We start from the raw sequence: 17,480 nt of genomic DNA on the forward strand, positions 1-17,480 counted from the left end.
CACCCGCTAGGAAATCTCCACGATCTGACAGACTGCCCATTGAATTCTATAAACGATTTTGGACCCTAATAGGAGAAAAGTTCACCGAAATTGTCAGTGAAGTCTTACAGGGGAAGCCAGTGCCTGCAGAGTTCAAACAATGCTGCAAAAAAATGAACAACCTACGGTCGATTTCGCTTTTAAATTCGGATTATAAAATTATAGCTAGAGTAATTAACAAGCGCTTTACGCCATGCACCGCTGACATCATAGGTCAACAGCAGACTTGTGCTTTCAGAAGGCAGCAGACTTGTGCTTTCAGAAGGACGATTGTACAAACTGCGGCCTTGTATCGCGATGTCATTGCGCTAGCGCAGGCAAGTAACATAAAATGTGGACTGCTTTTCATAGACGTCCATAAGGCATTTGATCAAATTAATCACAAATACCTGATAGAGACAATGCGTCAAATGGACTTCCTGCCAAAAACCATCTACATCCTCGAGAACGTGGCTATGGGTGTTGCTGCACAAATCTCCGTTAGCTCTCAACTGACAAAACAAATTGACATAAAAAGGGGTGTTACCCAAGGAAGCCCCTTATCCATGCTCCTGTTCGACATACCGCTGGAACCTCCCCTGAGACAGCTACAGCACAGGCTGACAGGCATTACCATGACCGTGGTAGGCGCTTAGGCTGACGATGCAGGCGTAATCATCAGAGACCAAACAGATGTGACACAACTAGAGATGGTACTTGCAAAATACTGTTCCGCACCAGTTGCGAGGGTAAATGGAAACAAAAGTAAATTTCTAGATGTAAAGCGGCTTGCTAACTTGCGCATTGAGTGGGTGAACCATGTTAATGAAAGCAAAGCCCTTGGAATAGCATTGACAACTCCCCTTTTAAAAATGATAGCAATAAGTTGGTGGGAGGTGGCAAGAAAAATCAAGGGAGCTTTGATTGAAAACTGTCAACGTAGCATAGACCAGTTCCAGAGAATACTGTTTATCAACACGTATATTTTATCCAAGGCCTACTGCATAGCACAGGTTCTCCCCATTCCATCAATGGTGGAGAAGGCGATCATGTCCACCTTAGCAAAGTTCTTGTGGAAAGGGGAATTGTTTCAAGTGCCGGTAAAGACAGCAGTTTTGGATCCACGCAATGGAGGAATGGGTCTGACATAAAGTGTAAAGCGATGGCATTGTATGTTAAACGAACATGGGGCATAATGTGTAATGATCCAGGGTGCACTACAGCAAAACTATACGACATTGTCAGGCCAGAAAGTGTAGAGCCGCCGATAAATATACAAAAAATAAGTTTTAAGCTAAAACACATTAGGGAGTATAATCTTGAACTAAGTTATCTCAGCAAAAAGCTTTTAAACTACAAAAATGTTACAGCAAAGGCGATTTTAGCTGAAAGACGGAAACATGAAAATATGGAAAATGAATTCGAGAAAATACTTAAATATCAGAATCACAATAAGAACTATGGTAACATGCTCCGAAATGTATTCAAAAGAATGAGTATAGGTTAGGAACTGGATTCGTAGTAGAGGGAATGGGTTGGGTTCACGTTCCCGACCCCAACCTCACCTGCAAGTCGCACATGAAAAATAAATCAGTAGTACAGCAGATACAAGAATATGACGGCAAACATCTGGTGTCTGATATAAAGGAATATCTTGAACTCCCCAAGGATGCGTTTAGAAGGCTGGAACTGACAAACATAAAAGGCAGTGAAGGATTTTGCGATGTCGCTGTTCGGGACTGCTCCTCTGTCCACGTAATTTACCCTGGAAGGAACACTCGTCAAGGATTTACTGAATGAAATTATGATGATGAACCTCAGGCTGCAGAAGAAGAAAATGTGCGTGCTGAACTGCCGCCAGTTGAAGGTGACAGTGAAGGTGCTAATTTGTGCTACTGCTAAAGACTCATTCTGTGAACACTGTAATGTAAGACTGCAATTATCTGCCACCTCATTTATGTCATTTCTTTCTTTTTGTCCAATAACACAAATCATGGCAGTGGGTTTTCCATTTTCCATTGTAAAGTACATGAGGAGAAACATTGGTTTTTTAATCAGAATAACAAAGTCGATTGGGAAACATTCAATTTTTATACATATAATAATGATAAACAAGAACCGCAGTGGTAATTATCGTAAAAACAAACAAAGCAATAATTTTTGCGACATCTTGCGCAACAAATAAAAACGGGCGTTTGCAATAAATCTGTAGAAAAACATGCCCCATTAACATTTACGAAAATGTTCCTAGTTTCTGATAATTTTGAGGCAAGCCAGTCATACTGAATCATGTCTCGGAATATTGGTGACAATGATTGATGGAGAATTATAGAATGAATTTTGATACAATCTTCCCGGGAATTATTTCACGATTCTCCTGTTACAATGCGCTGCAATTTTGCAAGTGCTTTACGAAATTTTTAACTTGCCTGTAAAAGTAAACATCACAAGTTTGCACCAAAGAAGTGCATTTTTGAGGTATGACTTTTAGAGACCAAGTTGGCATATTTTCGTCATCTTGAAAAATTGCATCATATGTCTCCGGAATCGTTTGAACTCCCCAAGAGTCAATGAGAAGTAAATATTTACTCTCCCCGACGAAAGATTTTAAATATTTGCGGAGAAAATTCATGCATAAAACTGTTGTTCCTTTTCCGGACTGCGATGATGTTACGATGACGTTCGTATAAGTATTGCCATAGCCATCTATTAATTAGTGAATACGAGGTCCGAAACGACCGGTCGCTTCTTGTAAGCATATGAAGACATGTGGGAGCAGTTTTCCGGATAATGTTATTGAATATTGTGCGGTGTACGAATGCGTCACTTTATTTAAATCCGACTTTTTCACGAAAACTGTTTTACTTACTTTTTCAGTGAGATTGATATTGGTATCGTAAAACAATAGAATTTTTAATATTAAACAATATTCGAATGTGTGTGTGTAAATATCTTTTTCTATAATTAAATTTGAAGTGATATATTTTACATCGGTAAAAACATTCTGTACGCAGAAAACATGTGTTTCCCTTTTGGGTCAGTATGTATCGCATAATCCTCGTCGTGGTATTGAGGGATTAACCGGCACGTCTGCCGACGAAAGGCCTCCGCAGACGCCTGGATGGCCTCCATTGACGCCGCCTCTTTTTTCGAAACCAGTTTCGTGATCTTGCGTTGTGAAATTCTGTGCTTCTGTTTAAATGCCGTGACCTATCGATCAGACGCCTTGAATTTGAAATCGCCGAATTGTGCAGCCGCAACCAATGTCCATTGCTGTAAATTTCTTGTCGTGACTTAATGATGTTGCTGTCTTGCTTCCACAAAACGGTCGTAGGTCCACGAATCTATCGCCTCAAATTTATCCATTCGCGTACCACCACTTTTAATATCTTTCTCCCATTGGGAAAGATTCTTTTCTCTTCAATTGCCGGATCCTTTTTTCCCAACGTCGCCAAGGACCACGTGAGGTGCGCTTTAGCAATATTCACGACTTTGTAGGCTATGGGAATCATGTCACTTTTAAATCTTTTCGGTGACGGTTTATATTCGTCTGGAGACGAATCATTTTGTGGCACTTCGAACTGTTCGTCGTTCTCCTCACATTCTTCACAATCCTCATGAGCGTGAATTAATTCCTCTTCAGTTACGAATGTTTTTGCGCCAAAAAGTTCCAGTGTATAATTATAAAGTTCTCCGGCCAATAACATAGCATCGTGAGAGATTTCTTCTGAAGACGTCGATGCAGTTAAAATATTTTCCGTCAACAGCTTTTCATAATACACCACTGCGCCCTTCAATCGTAATTTTGATAGATCACTATGAACGGACTCTTCAGGAATTTCTTCTCCTATTCCAGATGAGCCAGCAACTTCTTCAGTCGTGTTTAACCGCGGATCGGAATAACACGTCGAAATTTGAAACAGGCATGTCCGTTCACGACGAAGTCGAAAAACAAACTGCCGTTTACTTCTCACGGCTCGCGCACAGTCCTATGCGCAGATGACCGTTATAATCCCAAGGGGCCCTTACAAAGCCCCTTTAAACCTTGAAACCCCATGAAACGAAATTGAACAACGAGCACGAATATTTTTCAGTGAATGAAAAACTTTACATTCTAGGGCTAAAATAATGTCAGTTTGAGAAACTTTTTAATAATTGTGGAATAACAAAAGAAAATGAAACAGAAGAAAAAGAACCCAAGGCCTCTGGCATATGAGTCCGAGCCCTAACCATTTTTTAAAATTGGTCATAACATTCCACAGTAGTACATAATTATCAACTAACATTTAAAAGTAATAAAACAAACGAAAATTACAGGTTCCTTGACATATTAGAAGAAATCAAGGCCTAAATCAGATAGTAATGTTCGTCACTTGATGGTATTTGTTTTTCAAAGATTAAATTCTCGTTTCTTCATGTTCTGAATCGCACAAACGAAAATGGAGTTCACATGACGATTCTTCTGAGGAAGTTGGCGTATGTATCATAGTAATTATTTATGCGTAGTAGCTTGTGATGCTGGTCGGAGATGTACGTCCAAAAGTCTCCTTTGCTCCTTTTACTTGACAGCAGGTAAAACACCGCGTGTCCCTTCAACCAGTTGACGGCATTTTTCTTTGAGGTGGGGTATAATTCTTCTTCCGGGTATAAAAGGCACGTTGGCGTTATCAAATACGGCGATTTTCTCTGCATAGTTGATAATATTTTTTCTGATTGACAACCATCTATTATTTGCATTTCCACAGACAAATTGCTCATCTCTGTCAATCAGGTTGCAAGTGGTACACGAAGGGGAATCAGCCAGATGAATGGAATGTAGTGTGGAGTTCGTTGAAAATTTCCTATTCACAAAATAATACCACAATGACTTGAAGGGGTCCTCTTTCACCACGCAAAATTTCGGACAAATCCCCGACCCCGTGGTCGTGCCGTCTCCTTGTGAGTTATGGTGGGGAGGTGGCTAACCTCCACGTGACCTGCGTTTACGTTTAGTGATTTTGCTGTCTCCTCTTCGTTTATTGCTCTCACGTGGCCGGGAGCTATCAAGCGAAGTAAAATACATTGATTAGAGTACAGTAGACTAAAATATGTTATTAGTTTCAGAATTTATTTTATTTCCACCTTCCTGACAGTCGGACCTTAATCGCCTTGCAGAACAATAGTTATTTTTTTTGTCAGTTTGCTAAAGAAATTTGGCTTTTATTAATCTTCCTCGCTGAGGCAGTGAATTTATTTGAAACGAAGTTTTTAAATCCACATTATTGGCTAGTTTCAGCTGTTTGCTGCATTTCAAAAGTGCACGTTTTCATTCAACCAATTATTATGTTACTAGCAGCTGCAAACACGATTTAAGTTTTGACAGAAACTTGTCCAGATTTTAGGTATAATCTACCGTGGTTGCTTACATACTTCAGCACTCTCCCCATAAAATCTGCAGGAATGCAATCATGCGAGACGAAATGAAATTTCGAAACCAAAGACGAGAGTATGTTCGATATCTGACCTTTGGGTTGACACAAATTTGTGAATAGACGCGAAATAGTATGAGCGTAGAATCGCAAGTGGAGAGGCACATCCTGCAGAAATCTGCGCACTGTACCGTGTTGGCCTTTCGTGCAGCTGCCTCTTAACGTGATCTTATTTCGGCGATAACAGAACCAAGTCAGGAGCACGCCTTAGGTAGCCAAGGTGGCCACTGACTGTCGATGTGGACCAACAAAGAAATGTTTCGAACAGGTTTTAATCGACCTCCACGGAATCGGAATTTTCCACTAGTGCGGAAAGGCCTTCATTACGACACAGTCATGAACCAATGCTCTGTGCAGACGGGTGTTTATTTGGAATGATTCTTGTGATGGTCGGGGCTAGGTTCTCACATAAGGCAATCAATTTAAGAAGTACAAACAGCACATCATCACCTCTGGTGACGTCATTCGAAAAATGTAGTGTTGCACTGTGGTTCCAAACGGACATAAGAGACGTGACTTTGCTACTTGTTGCGCAAGAGTCCTTATAGGTTGGGCCATGACAGAGCCCTAACCATGCCAGGTTGAAAGTCAGTCACCAGTAAGCTTCCTTACGCGAGAGTGTTTTTTGATGAATGTGCCACTCATCGTGCAAGATCACTGGGCAGCTGATTCTTAGTTTATTTCGGCATGTGATGTGGAAAATATCGGTGCTGGACTGAGATTCAAACTCGGATCTCCCTTTTCGTCACGTCTGATGCCTTTGTGTTGATACTTTCCACCGTTCGCTGCGCGGTCTGCGCGGCTGCCCCCGTCAGAGGTTCGAGTCTTCCCTCTGTGATGGGCGTGTGTGTCGTCCTTAGCGTAAGTTAGTTTTAAGTTAGATGATGTGACGGAGGGTACCGTGAGTACCTATCGGTTCTCCCTTCTATTTCAGTCTGGTATTGTTCGTGGAAAGAAGGATTGTCGGTATGCTTCTGTGTGGGCTCTAATCTCTCTGATTTTATCCTCACCGTCTCTTCACGAGACGTAGGAGGGAGCAATATACTGTTTGACTCCTCGGTGAAGGTATGTTCTCGAAACTCCGACAAAAGTCCGTACCGAGCTACTGAGCGTCTCTCCTGCAGAGTCTTCCACTGGAGTTTATCTGTCATCTCCGTAACGCTTTCGCGATTACTAAATGATTCTGTAACGAAGCGCGCTGCTCTCCGTTGGATCTTCTCTATATCTTCTATCAACCCTATCTGGTACGGATCCCACACTGCTGACCAGTATTCGAGCAGTGGGCGAACAAGCGTACTGTAACCTACTTCCTTTGTTTTCGGATTGCGTTTCCTTAGGATTCTTCCAATGAATCTGTCTGGCATCTGCTTTACCGACGATCAACTTTATATGATCATTCCATTTTAAATCACTCCTAATGCGTACTCCCAGATAATGTATGGAATTAACTGCTTCCAGCTCCTGAGTTGCTATATTGTAGCTAAATAATATGGGATTTTTCTTTCTGTGTATTAGCAGCACATTACACTTGTCTACATTGAGATTCGATTGCCATTCCCTACACCATGCGTCAATTCGCTGCAGATCCTCCTGCATTTCAGTACAATTTTCCATCGTTCCAACCTGTCGATATACCACAGCATCATCCTCAAAAAGCCTCAGTGAACTTCCGATGTCATCCACAAGGTCATTTATGTATATTGTGAACAGCAACGGTCCTACGACACTCCCCTGCGGCACACCTGAAATCACTCTTACTTCGGAAGACTTCTCTCCATTGAGAACGTCATGCTGCGTTCTGTTACCTAGGAACTCTTCAATCCAGTCACACAATTGGTCTGATAGTCCATATGATCTTACTTTGTTCATTAAACGACTGTGGGGAACTGTATCGAACGCCTTGCGGAAGTCAAGAAACACGGCATCTACGTGGGAACCTGTGTCTATGGCCCTCTTGGATCTCGTGGACTTCTAGTTTCCAGAAAAGTCATTATACTCGAACGTAATACGTGTTCCAAAATTCTACAACTGATCGACGTTAGAGATATAGGTCTATAGTTCTGCACATCTGTTCGACGTCCCTTCTTGAAAACTGGGATGACCTGTGCCCTTTCCCAATCCTTTGGAACACTACGCTCTTCTAGAGACCTACGGTACACCGCTGCAAGAAGGGGGGCAAGTTCCTTCGCGTACTCTGTGTAAAATCGAATTGGTATCCCATCAGGTCCAGCGGCCTTTCCTCTTTTGAGCGATTTTAATTGTTTCTCTATCCCTCTGTCGTTTATTTAGATATCTACCATTTTGCCATCTGTGCGACAATCTAGAGAAGGAACTACAGTGCATTCTTCCTTTGTGAAACAGGTTTGGAAAAAGAGATTTAGTATTTCGGCCTTTAGTCTGTCATCCTCTGTTTCAGTACCATTTTGGTCGCAGAGTGTCTGGACATTTTGTTTTGATCCACCTACCGCTTTGACACAAGACCAAAATTTCTTAGGATTTTCTGCCAAGTCAGTACATAGAACTTTACTTTCGAATTCATTGAACGCCTCTCGCATGGCCCTCCTCACATTACATTTCGCTTCGCGTAATTTTTGTTTGTCTGCAAGGCGTTGGCTATGTTTATGTTTGCTGTGAAGTTCCCTTTGTTTCCGCAGCAGTTTTCTAACTCGGTTGTTGTACCACGGTGGCTCTTTTCCATCTGTTACGATCTTGCTTGGCACATACTCATCTAACGCATATTGCACGATGGTTTTGAACTTTGTCCACTGATCCTCAACACTGTCTGTACTTAAATCAAAACTTTTGTGTTGAGCCGTCAGGTACTCTGAAATCTGCTTTTTGTCACTTTTGCTAAACAGAAAAATCTTCCTACCTTTTTTAATATTTCTATTTACGGATGAAATCATCGATGCAGTAACCAGTTTATGATAGTTGATTCCCTGTTCTGCGTTAACTATTTCAAATAGTTCGGGTCTGTTTGTCACCAGAAGGTCCAATATGTTATCGCCACGAGTCGGTTCTCTGTTTAACTGCTCAAGATACTTTTCAGATAAAGCACTTAAAAAAATTTCACTGGATTCTTTGTCCCTGCCACCCGTTATGAACGTTTGAGTCTCCCAGTCTATATCCGGCAAATTAAAATCTCCACCCAGAACTATAACATGGTGGGGAAATCTACTCGAAATAGTTTCCAAATTATCCTTCAGGTGCTCAGCCACAACAGCTGCTGAGCCAGGGGGCCTATAGAGACATCCAATTACCATGTCTGAGCCTGCTTTAACCGTGACCTTCACCCAAATTATTTCACATTTCGGATCTCCGTCAATTTCCTTCGATACTATTGCACTTTTTATCGCTATAAACACGCCTCCCCCTTCACTATCCAGCCTGTCTCTGCGGTATACATTCCAATCTGAGTTTAGGATTTCATTACTGTTTACGTCTGGTTTCAGCCAACTTTCTGTCCCTAGTACTATGTGCGCATTGTGACCGTTTATTAATGAGAGCATTACTGGGACCTTTCTATAGACGCTTCTGCAGTTTACTAATAGCTTATTAATATTGTTATTCCCCATTGCGTTTTGCCTACTACTACTTTGTCGCGTCTCAAGAGGGGTCTTGTCGGGCCTAGGGAGGGAATTCTCTAACCTAAAAAACCCACATGTGCACTCCACACTTACTCCGCTACCCTTGTAGCCGCTTCCTCACGCCTGACCTATTCAGGGGGACCCTACATTCCTCCACCCGATAGCGGAGGTCGAGAAATGTGCACCCCAGATCTCCGCAGAATCGTCTGAGCCTCTGGTTTAAGCCTTCTACTCGGCTCCAAACCAGAGGACCGCGATCGGTTCTGGGAACGATACTACAAATAGTTAGCTCAGATTCCACCCCGCGAGCGAGGCTTTCCGCCTTCAGCAACTCCGCCAACCACCTGTACGAACTGAGGACGACCTCTGAACCCAGACGGCACGAGTCATTGGTGCCGACATGAGCAACAGTTTGCAGTCGGGTGCACCCAGTGCTCTCTATCGCCGCAGGTCGGGCCTCCTCCACATCTCCGGTGAGACCCCCCGGCAAGCAGACAGAGTGAACACTGGCCTTCTTCCCCGACCTTTCCGCTATTTCCCTAAGGGGCTGCATCACCCGCCTAACGTTGGAGCTCCCAATAACTAATAAACCTCTCCCCCCGTGTGCCTGCTCGGACCTTGCTGAAGGAGCAGCCACATGTCCACTCACAGGCAGAGCGGGCGATGCCACACGGCCAGCCTCCACATTTACCCTCCGCCTCGTGCGCCGCGAACGCCGCTGAACCCGCCACTCCCCTTGGGAAGAGGGTGGCCCAACCGTGCCCGGTACCCGCGAGGATGTCTCGACAGCAGGGACAGTGGGTGACGCATGTGTACACCTGGGGTGTACCATGCGACGCACCAGACTCCCCACTGCCGCTACACTCCGAGGCAGCAGCCTGAAGACGGCTGACCGCGGCCATAAACACGCTCAGCTGTTCGCGGACAGTGGCCAGCTCCCCCTGCGTCCGTACACAGCAGTCACACATTCTATCCGTCCTAAGAAATCAATTTACTGTAGAGAGTTAATCAACTTTTAACTAGACTGCTAATTCACTAAAGGCGGCTGATAGTTGACTTAATTGTGGTTACCAGACATTTCTTGTAGAAGTAGCACTACCAGTCTAAGGACTGTATTGAAAACACTAGCACTACTGGCACTATGGCTGACTAAAGGGACTCTCTCTGACTGTATTCAAAACAAACACGAAATCTATAGAACACTATTACTGGCACTCGACAATTAAAGCTTCCTAAAAGCAAAAACACACAGAGGAAGCAGTGACAAGTAAAAAAAATACAGTTAATACTTACATTAAGGTAGCTCGCTGCACAGCAGACGTGACGGAGACTGCAGTTTCGACTACACTGACACTACTGGCACTATGGCTGACTAAAGGGACTCTCTCTGACTGTATTCAAAACAAACACGAAATCTATGGAACACTATTACTAGCACTCGACAATTAAAGCTTCCTAAAAGCAAAAACACACGGAGGAAGCAGTGACAAGTAAAAAAAATACAGTTAATACTTAAATTAAGGTAGCTCGCTGCACAGCAGACGTGACGGAGACTGCAGTTTCGACGACACTGACACTAGTGGCACTATGGCTGACTAAAGGGACTCTTGAGATCAGTTATTGTCCTGAATGGTGGTTACAAAATTAATGGTGCGCGTTCTTGCCTGGAGAGTGAAAATGATAATGCATGAGGTGACTGGCCCGTATCGAACTACGGTGGGTAGAGGCAGATAAAGTATTCAAACTGTCCGTGAATATAGCGACATGGTAGCTGCGGCACATGTTCACACGCTCGAATGCGCCATAAGGTCGCTCGATTTCGGGAATGCTTTCGGTAGGGTGAGTCACCAGTGCCTTCTTGAAACAATGACCGTACTGGATTTTCTGCAATATTTTGTCCAGGTAATTGGTATAATGTTGAAGAACAGCAGTTTGCAAATCATGATCAGTGGTCAGCTAACAAGGCAGCTCGCACTCAAAGAGTTGTGTTCGACGAGAGGTGGTCCTGTGTGGAGGGCCTCGTTCGCCACTGCCGCTGAGGCCCTGCTAGCCGCTCTGCAGAAACAGCTACGAGGGCTGCACGCATGCACACACACACACACACACACACATACCGCCACAATATCGTGTGTAGGTCATACACGGGTGACGGGGGTCTCGTGATCTCCGGCGAGAGCGAGTCGCAGAAGGCGTTGCAGGTCACCAACAAATACCAACTTGCATCAGGTTCAAAGCTAACCAACACTAAACCACACATCATGAATGTGGGGTGCGGAATATCTTTGCGAAACATGCGAGACCTCAGTCCAAGTTGTGGTCTGGACTACAGCTCTAACGTAAATCGTACTGCAGCTGCAAATTCTAAGAAAGTGCTTGCCAGCGTGCCAGTTGGAGTCAAAGAACATAGAGAAGGCATGACGACATCCAAAGGCCACACTTTGCACATATGTAGATGGTCTCTAAAGTCAACTGTGTGGCACATGTTTTACCCATACCAGGTGAAACAGCAGCAGGATTTCTGACATCTTTGGGTCATTTTGTAACTCGTGGTAATATTTTTAAGATAAAGTTTGACACGTTGACCATCTCAGGCGGAAACGGGGGGGGGGGGATTAAATATTGCCGACTTTGGGAGATGCGGAAGAAGACACAGACGACCCTCACGCCGCACTCACCAGATGAAATTACTCCCACTGTCTCGAATCCACCCATAGATGTACGGCACGTCGCCAATGGCTTTTATCATTTTGAACAATTTTGATTCGAACTCAGTTATACTCAAACCAGAGTTTGCCGTCGAATATGGTAAGTCAAGAGCATGTATGTGGAATTAATGAGAAGCAAAAGCGGAAACGTGACTGTACAAAAGTAGCCACACTACAGCTGGAGGGCCATCTGGACAAACATCAGCACCCCTCATCTACCTACAAGTGTGAAAACTACTCGGTAGAGGGCAGTAAACAGGAAAGTAGCAACCAAAGTGAAACTTGAGGCAGTCCACCTGGGTGGTCGGCAGCACGTGAGAGAATTACGACCTGATAGCAGGCGAGGTTGGTACGCGCTCAAGTGAACGACATCTGGTGAGTTATCACATAATTGTTAGCCACGATAACACGAACTCTACTCCCAGTACCTTGCCTTACAATTTTTTTGAATCGTAGCGACGTGCCGTGTGAATAAAGGAATGCTGTAAACTGGCTAAGAGGACAAACAACGTACCACCTGCCAGCAGAGGGAAAGGAGACGGGCGGACGCTGGGTGGGTCGCCGCACGCACGCCGGCCACAAGCGGGCCACGGGGCGGCGTGTGCGTCGCTGAGGCGGGAAACTGCGAGAGGAACTTCGTAACATGTTTCAGTACATACAGTTACGTGTTACAGTGTGCAAACTGAATAGAAAAAGGCGTGACCGCAAGAACATCATAACAAATCGTCCTTAAGCTCTTTTGTGTTAAACGGTGTTTCTTACTGCCTTATTTATTTTTAAGGAAACAGAAATCTAATTTAAAATACATAGGTCAGAAGCACTCTATTTTGTGTTGAAGGAATCTCGGAGGAAAAGCTGGTCCTCACGACAGAACACGTGGTACTTTTTAGTACACTTTATTTCACTTCGTTCCGTATGTCGAAAGTCCTTTTAACGAGAAGCGACTGCGCTGATTCTGCTGTTCTCCATTACACTCATCTTCACCCGCTGTATCAGGAATCGCAGCACGGAGCTTCCAGCGCGTGCAGTACTCGGGGATGGCAGAAGACCAACTTGCCAAACGAGCCTCGGGAACCGAGGCACTGGGCGAGTTACAAGATGTTGAGAAATAAATCGGAAAGCAAACCATCGTGAACACGGAACTTGGAAGGCGTCGCTCTCAGCTGAGTTAGTGTGCAAACATGGTCTTTCAGATGATATGCTAAAAATTAAAAAAAATTAGAAATAACAAAATAAAAGAATTATGCGCGAAAATAGCGCAGCGACTCGGTGACAGGTATGGGGGAGGCGTCGTGGCCAGACCTCGGAATGGATAAAAAATTAAATGAAAGAAAAGGGGTTAAGGGCGCGAGTTTCTAGTCTGCATGTAGTGGATTCGAATACCGCAACTCGCATGAATTTTAATTCGTGGTAATAGTTGCTAGTTAAGAAAAAGTTGAAATGATTCTTGCTACATATGCTGAAGGTCTGGGTTCGTTTCTCACATCCGGCAATCATTTTTAACAAGCATAAGCAGCATCTCTCCCACCTCTCTTAACCTGGAGGAGAGTCGCTACAGGTTGGGTCCTGACAGAGGCGGAAGTCATGCCGGGTCGAAACTCTGTCACCAGTCACCTTTCTTAAGCGATATCTTTTTAAATCAATGAGCCAATTGCTGTACAAGGCCGCAGCGCACTTGACTTTTACTGTATTCGAGCCTGAGACGTGGAAAATATTGACGATGGACTGGAATTCGAACTCAGATCTCCCTTTTCGCCACGTTTGATCACTTTCAGGTGATGCATTTCCACTGCTTCGTTGTCTCCACTTGTCTGCAAAGTCATAAAGACATTCACAAGAGACACATCCCTGGGTTCGAATCCTGGCATGTCACTTTAAGTTGCAGCATGAGCTCAGCAAAATACATGTGAGAAATTATTCTGATTTTACCGATTCTCTGGGCTTTGTTAACAATAATGGTGGTACTGGTTTCGAGTCCCAAGTCAGACGGGCAGCTTTTCGTCCTGTCGTGTCAGTTTAACATGCCACTCCTAGCTACTGGTGAAAGAGAATAGTACAGTCGAGGTATCTTTGTATGTAGTCAACAACGATGTGTCTAGGGTTCCATTCCTAGTCAGCAGAAAATTTTCATCATTGTATTTAAAATTATGACATGTCCACATTTCGCTGCTCAACGTCCATGCGTGACTAGAAGTCAGTGTGGATAGGTGTTGGTTCCGAATGCCCATTACACAAAACACTTTCGTCTCCTGGTTCCAGTTTGTCATCTCATTGCTGGTTAAAAATGACGGTTTCTGACGTTTCATTCTGCTTAGTTAACCATCGGATCAAGTGCTGCGTTCGAATATCCGGGAAACACAAAACTTTATGGCAGATCATTTCGAGTTTGAACTTGCACACTCTTCGTTACTTGTGACTGAAACCATACTTGACATATTTCTTCTTTACTTGTTAGATTGCATTCCCGGATAGTAGCGCAGTGAGAAAACTTTCGTCGTGTCATTTAAAGGAGGATGCTGATTTCTGAGGTTTCATTTATTACAATAAGTTTGAATATGCAAACGTAATGGCTGTGTAATGTCCAATAACACGTTTCCTGGTATTTGCATTACCGAAGTGTCAGTTTGCATCTAAACTGATGGTCGCACAGAGCAGTTGTCTCTTGTGGCCTCATGCAGTGAACGTTTTGTACAGGCAAAGACTGTACCGAAAACAGAGCAGAGGAACAATGTTACGAGGACTGATTACAAATCAGGCGAAACACAATTCAGATCGTTCCATAAAGTTTCTGGCGTGCAGCCGCATAAATTCAGCCTCTCCTAATATTTCGGCCGAACACCGTCCCGCCATCTCCAGAGTGAGCTGAGGTGACTGACGCTGGCGCACTTGGTCCGTTCTTTTAAACCCGAGGACCGAACCACTGAATTTATGCGGCTGCACGCCAGGAACTTTGTGGAACAGTCCTTACGCTGCAAAAACATCAAGATGGACGACAACTGAGATCGTTCAGATGATTGAGCATGATAGCACATGTTAAATACATGTGCGTGTGCTATGAGGCCATAAAATCTGACGCATACACACAGTTTTTTTATGGGGGTGGTGTTGCCGAGTTTGTGTTTATCTCTCACATGTTTTGAATAAATTGTTGTCTATGTGTCAGAAAGTTTCAGTGTTTGGTGAGGCTGAATCAAGAAAACTGCCGGTAACTGCAGTGAAATTTTTTTGCCTGCGTACCAGGAAAGTGTGTGTCTGAAAACCAGGAGATGGGATTCTTCTTGTGTGTGACGTCTGGCAGTGAAGCTGCAGACAGAGACCAGTATCAGCTGCAAGATGGCTGTTCTGTAGTGGAGGTGAGCGACTGGTTAGGTGTTGCGTCCCGAGAGCGAAGGAGCTGACTTGCAGGAATGAGTGTGACAAAATGTGGTAATTGAAATTCTTTCAGAGGTTGTATAATGCTATTTGTAATGGACGATGAATGAAGATTTTCTTATGAGGGGGATAGAACAGATTTGCTGTAATTTAATACATACACACAATTGCGCACTGTTTTGTACTGTAGGAGGGGGATACGGTAGGTTTGTTTCAGGACAGATTTGTATTCACAACAGTTGTTTCCTCGTGTGGCTGTTTTCCCCATTCTGTGTGTTGTGTGTTTGTAGCAGAGAGTGGCAGTTTGTGTGTTTTGTGCAGGAGCCTCTCTGCAGAGGAGAGGGACAGGAGGCTGGTCCAGGCGGCTAAGCAGCAGGCAGTGGGGGAGCTGAGGGCGCTGATCGCCGCAGGGGCCGACGTGGCGGCGAGGGACGGGAGTGGGCGGACCGCCCTGCACTGTGCAGCGGGCTGGGGAGACGTCGAGGCGGCGAGGCTGCTGGTGGGGGCGGGGGCGGCGGTGGACGCCAGGACTGACGGTGGGTGGACGCCGCTGCACTGTGCGGCAGCCAATGGCCACGCAGAAGTGGCGGCTGCGCTGCTCGTCGCGGGGGCCGACAGGGGGGCGACAACTGGTGATGGGCGGACAGCGCTGGACGTCGCCAGGCGGTGCAACCAGAGGCGCCTGGTGGAGATGCTGTGATGTGGCAGACAGTCCAACGAACTCTGTGCAAAAAGCAGGAACTGAAAGAGTTTGTAGGAGAGTAACATTCATAATTTTTTAAATAAAGATCCAAAAAAACTCAGTCCTATTGCGACTCACTAATTTCAGGCCTCCTCGAGTAACACACAGCACACAAATACTCTAAGCAATGCTGTAGCAAAACCCGGACAACTCCAGATAACAGCAAAATAATTCAGGTAACAACGGACAATCCTTCTCTCAAGAAAAATGTCTCGAGTACACTTCCAGACTAAACTTGGCAAAAGTCATCAGTTCATTGTGAACAATCACAACTGCTCTATAATATCTGATCGCTGATAAGTATTTCACACCAGTCTACAAGGTGCTGCATCAGACTATTCTAATTTGCAACATACCGAGATTGACGCTATATCAGTTCTATCACGACAATTTTTGCTCCTGATACCAGACTCAATTTACTTCTCCATATTCAGCAAACATTCTACTCTACCGTACCTGTTGTGTTTAATAACAATGAAATATTAGTAGCGGTATTCACACCACATAATGCGACTAACATCTGGAACCATACTGTCAGTCTACATTTAACTAAACACAATCAGACCACAACATGAGACGCATAGCAGATGTAAAGGAAATCCTCTCTATCTGCTACTGTTGTCTCTACTTGACGCAAAAGATTGCAACAAGCAAAGTAATCCTAGTTGTATTCGAGACAGAACACCGAGGCCCGAGTTTCAGCTCACGAAAGCAATTTCACAACGACGCACAGGAGTCTCGACACTCGTCGGTCACAACGGCACAGCTGAGACGCTAACGCAAGTCGTGGAGCTACAGGTAATAAAATTACACTTACTTTGACTCATACATCGAGTAAATAAGTGTAGTGGAGAGTGTACGCCTGTCAACTCAGTTGCTGTCACCTCGCTTCATTCCCTGTGGCCGTGCTGCAGCCGCAGCTCGCCGCTCCCTGCCAGTCCGTGGCTCCTGCTACGACTGTCAGCGGCCTCTCTGCTTGTGAGGCGCCAGCAGGCAAACGGCAGAACAGTCCGTGAGGCCGTCACTCAAACTTCACTCACAAAGAGTACTGACAAGGCGCAGAAGAAATCCTCACACACAATATTGCCTTCACGAATCTTTTCAACAGTAAAATTTCTTCTCCGAGACCTTCGTTGTTCACGTCTACACTGTAGCAAGATTCGTCGTTTCCCACAAGCTCTTGGACCGGAGAATCGTTTTCGCTCACGTAGTTCCACGGGAAACGGAATGTGTCCGTGTTGCGTGTGGCTGCACACGGTACGGTCAAGTTCCCTACAGCTGTGTAATAACGTGGCAAACATTTAGCTGAAAACTGTTCCTCGAGCTATGGTTTAAATCGTTCCCTGCTGCTTCATCAACAAAGCGTTTTCTTCTGCCGTGCCGTTTCTCTCCGTCATCAATCATTACATTCAGTTCAGGTGATATTCCGATATTTTCTGCTACTTCGCAACTTCCTGCGTAAATAGTATCCCAACATTTCTCAGCTGATTTAATTCTTCCGCGAGACACTTATTAATACTACGTGAAACATATGTTTCTCCGGGTTGTACAACTTTACGTATGTTTATTGCAGCTAATAATTTCAAAT

At 44.5% G+C, this 17,480-nt stretch overlaps 1 protein-coding gene across 4 annotated transcripts in view; it reads left to right on the top strand.

Moving 5' to 3' along the window:
- LOC126212605 (poly [ADP-ribose] polymerase tankyrase-1-like) overlaps nucleotides 1-15,953 on the top strand; it is a 598,324-nt gene extending 582,371 nt beyond the window's left edge. For all 4 annotated transcript variants that reach the window (XM_049940034.1, XM_049940035.1, XM_049940033.1 and 1 more), the window contains one exon: nucleotides 15,472-15,953. In XM_049940034.1, the coding sequence (XP_049795991.1) occupies nucleotides 15,472-15,850 (379 nt within the window). In that variant the 3' untranslated portion in view covers nucleotides 15,851-15,953. The remainder of the gene's footprint in view (nucleotides 1-15,471) is intronic.
- Nucleotides 15,954-17,480: the final 1,527 nt, after the last annotated feature.

This window comes from Schistocerca nitens, chromosome 11 (genome assembly GCF_023898315.1).
Source record: "Schistocerca nitens isolate TAMUIC-IGC-003100 chromosome 11, iqSchNite1.1, whole genome shotgun sequence".
NCBI lineage: Eukaryota > Metazoa > Arthropoda > Insecta > Orthoptera > Acrididae > Schistocerca > Schistocerca nitens.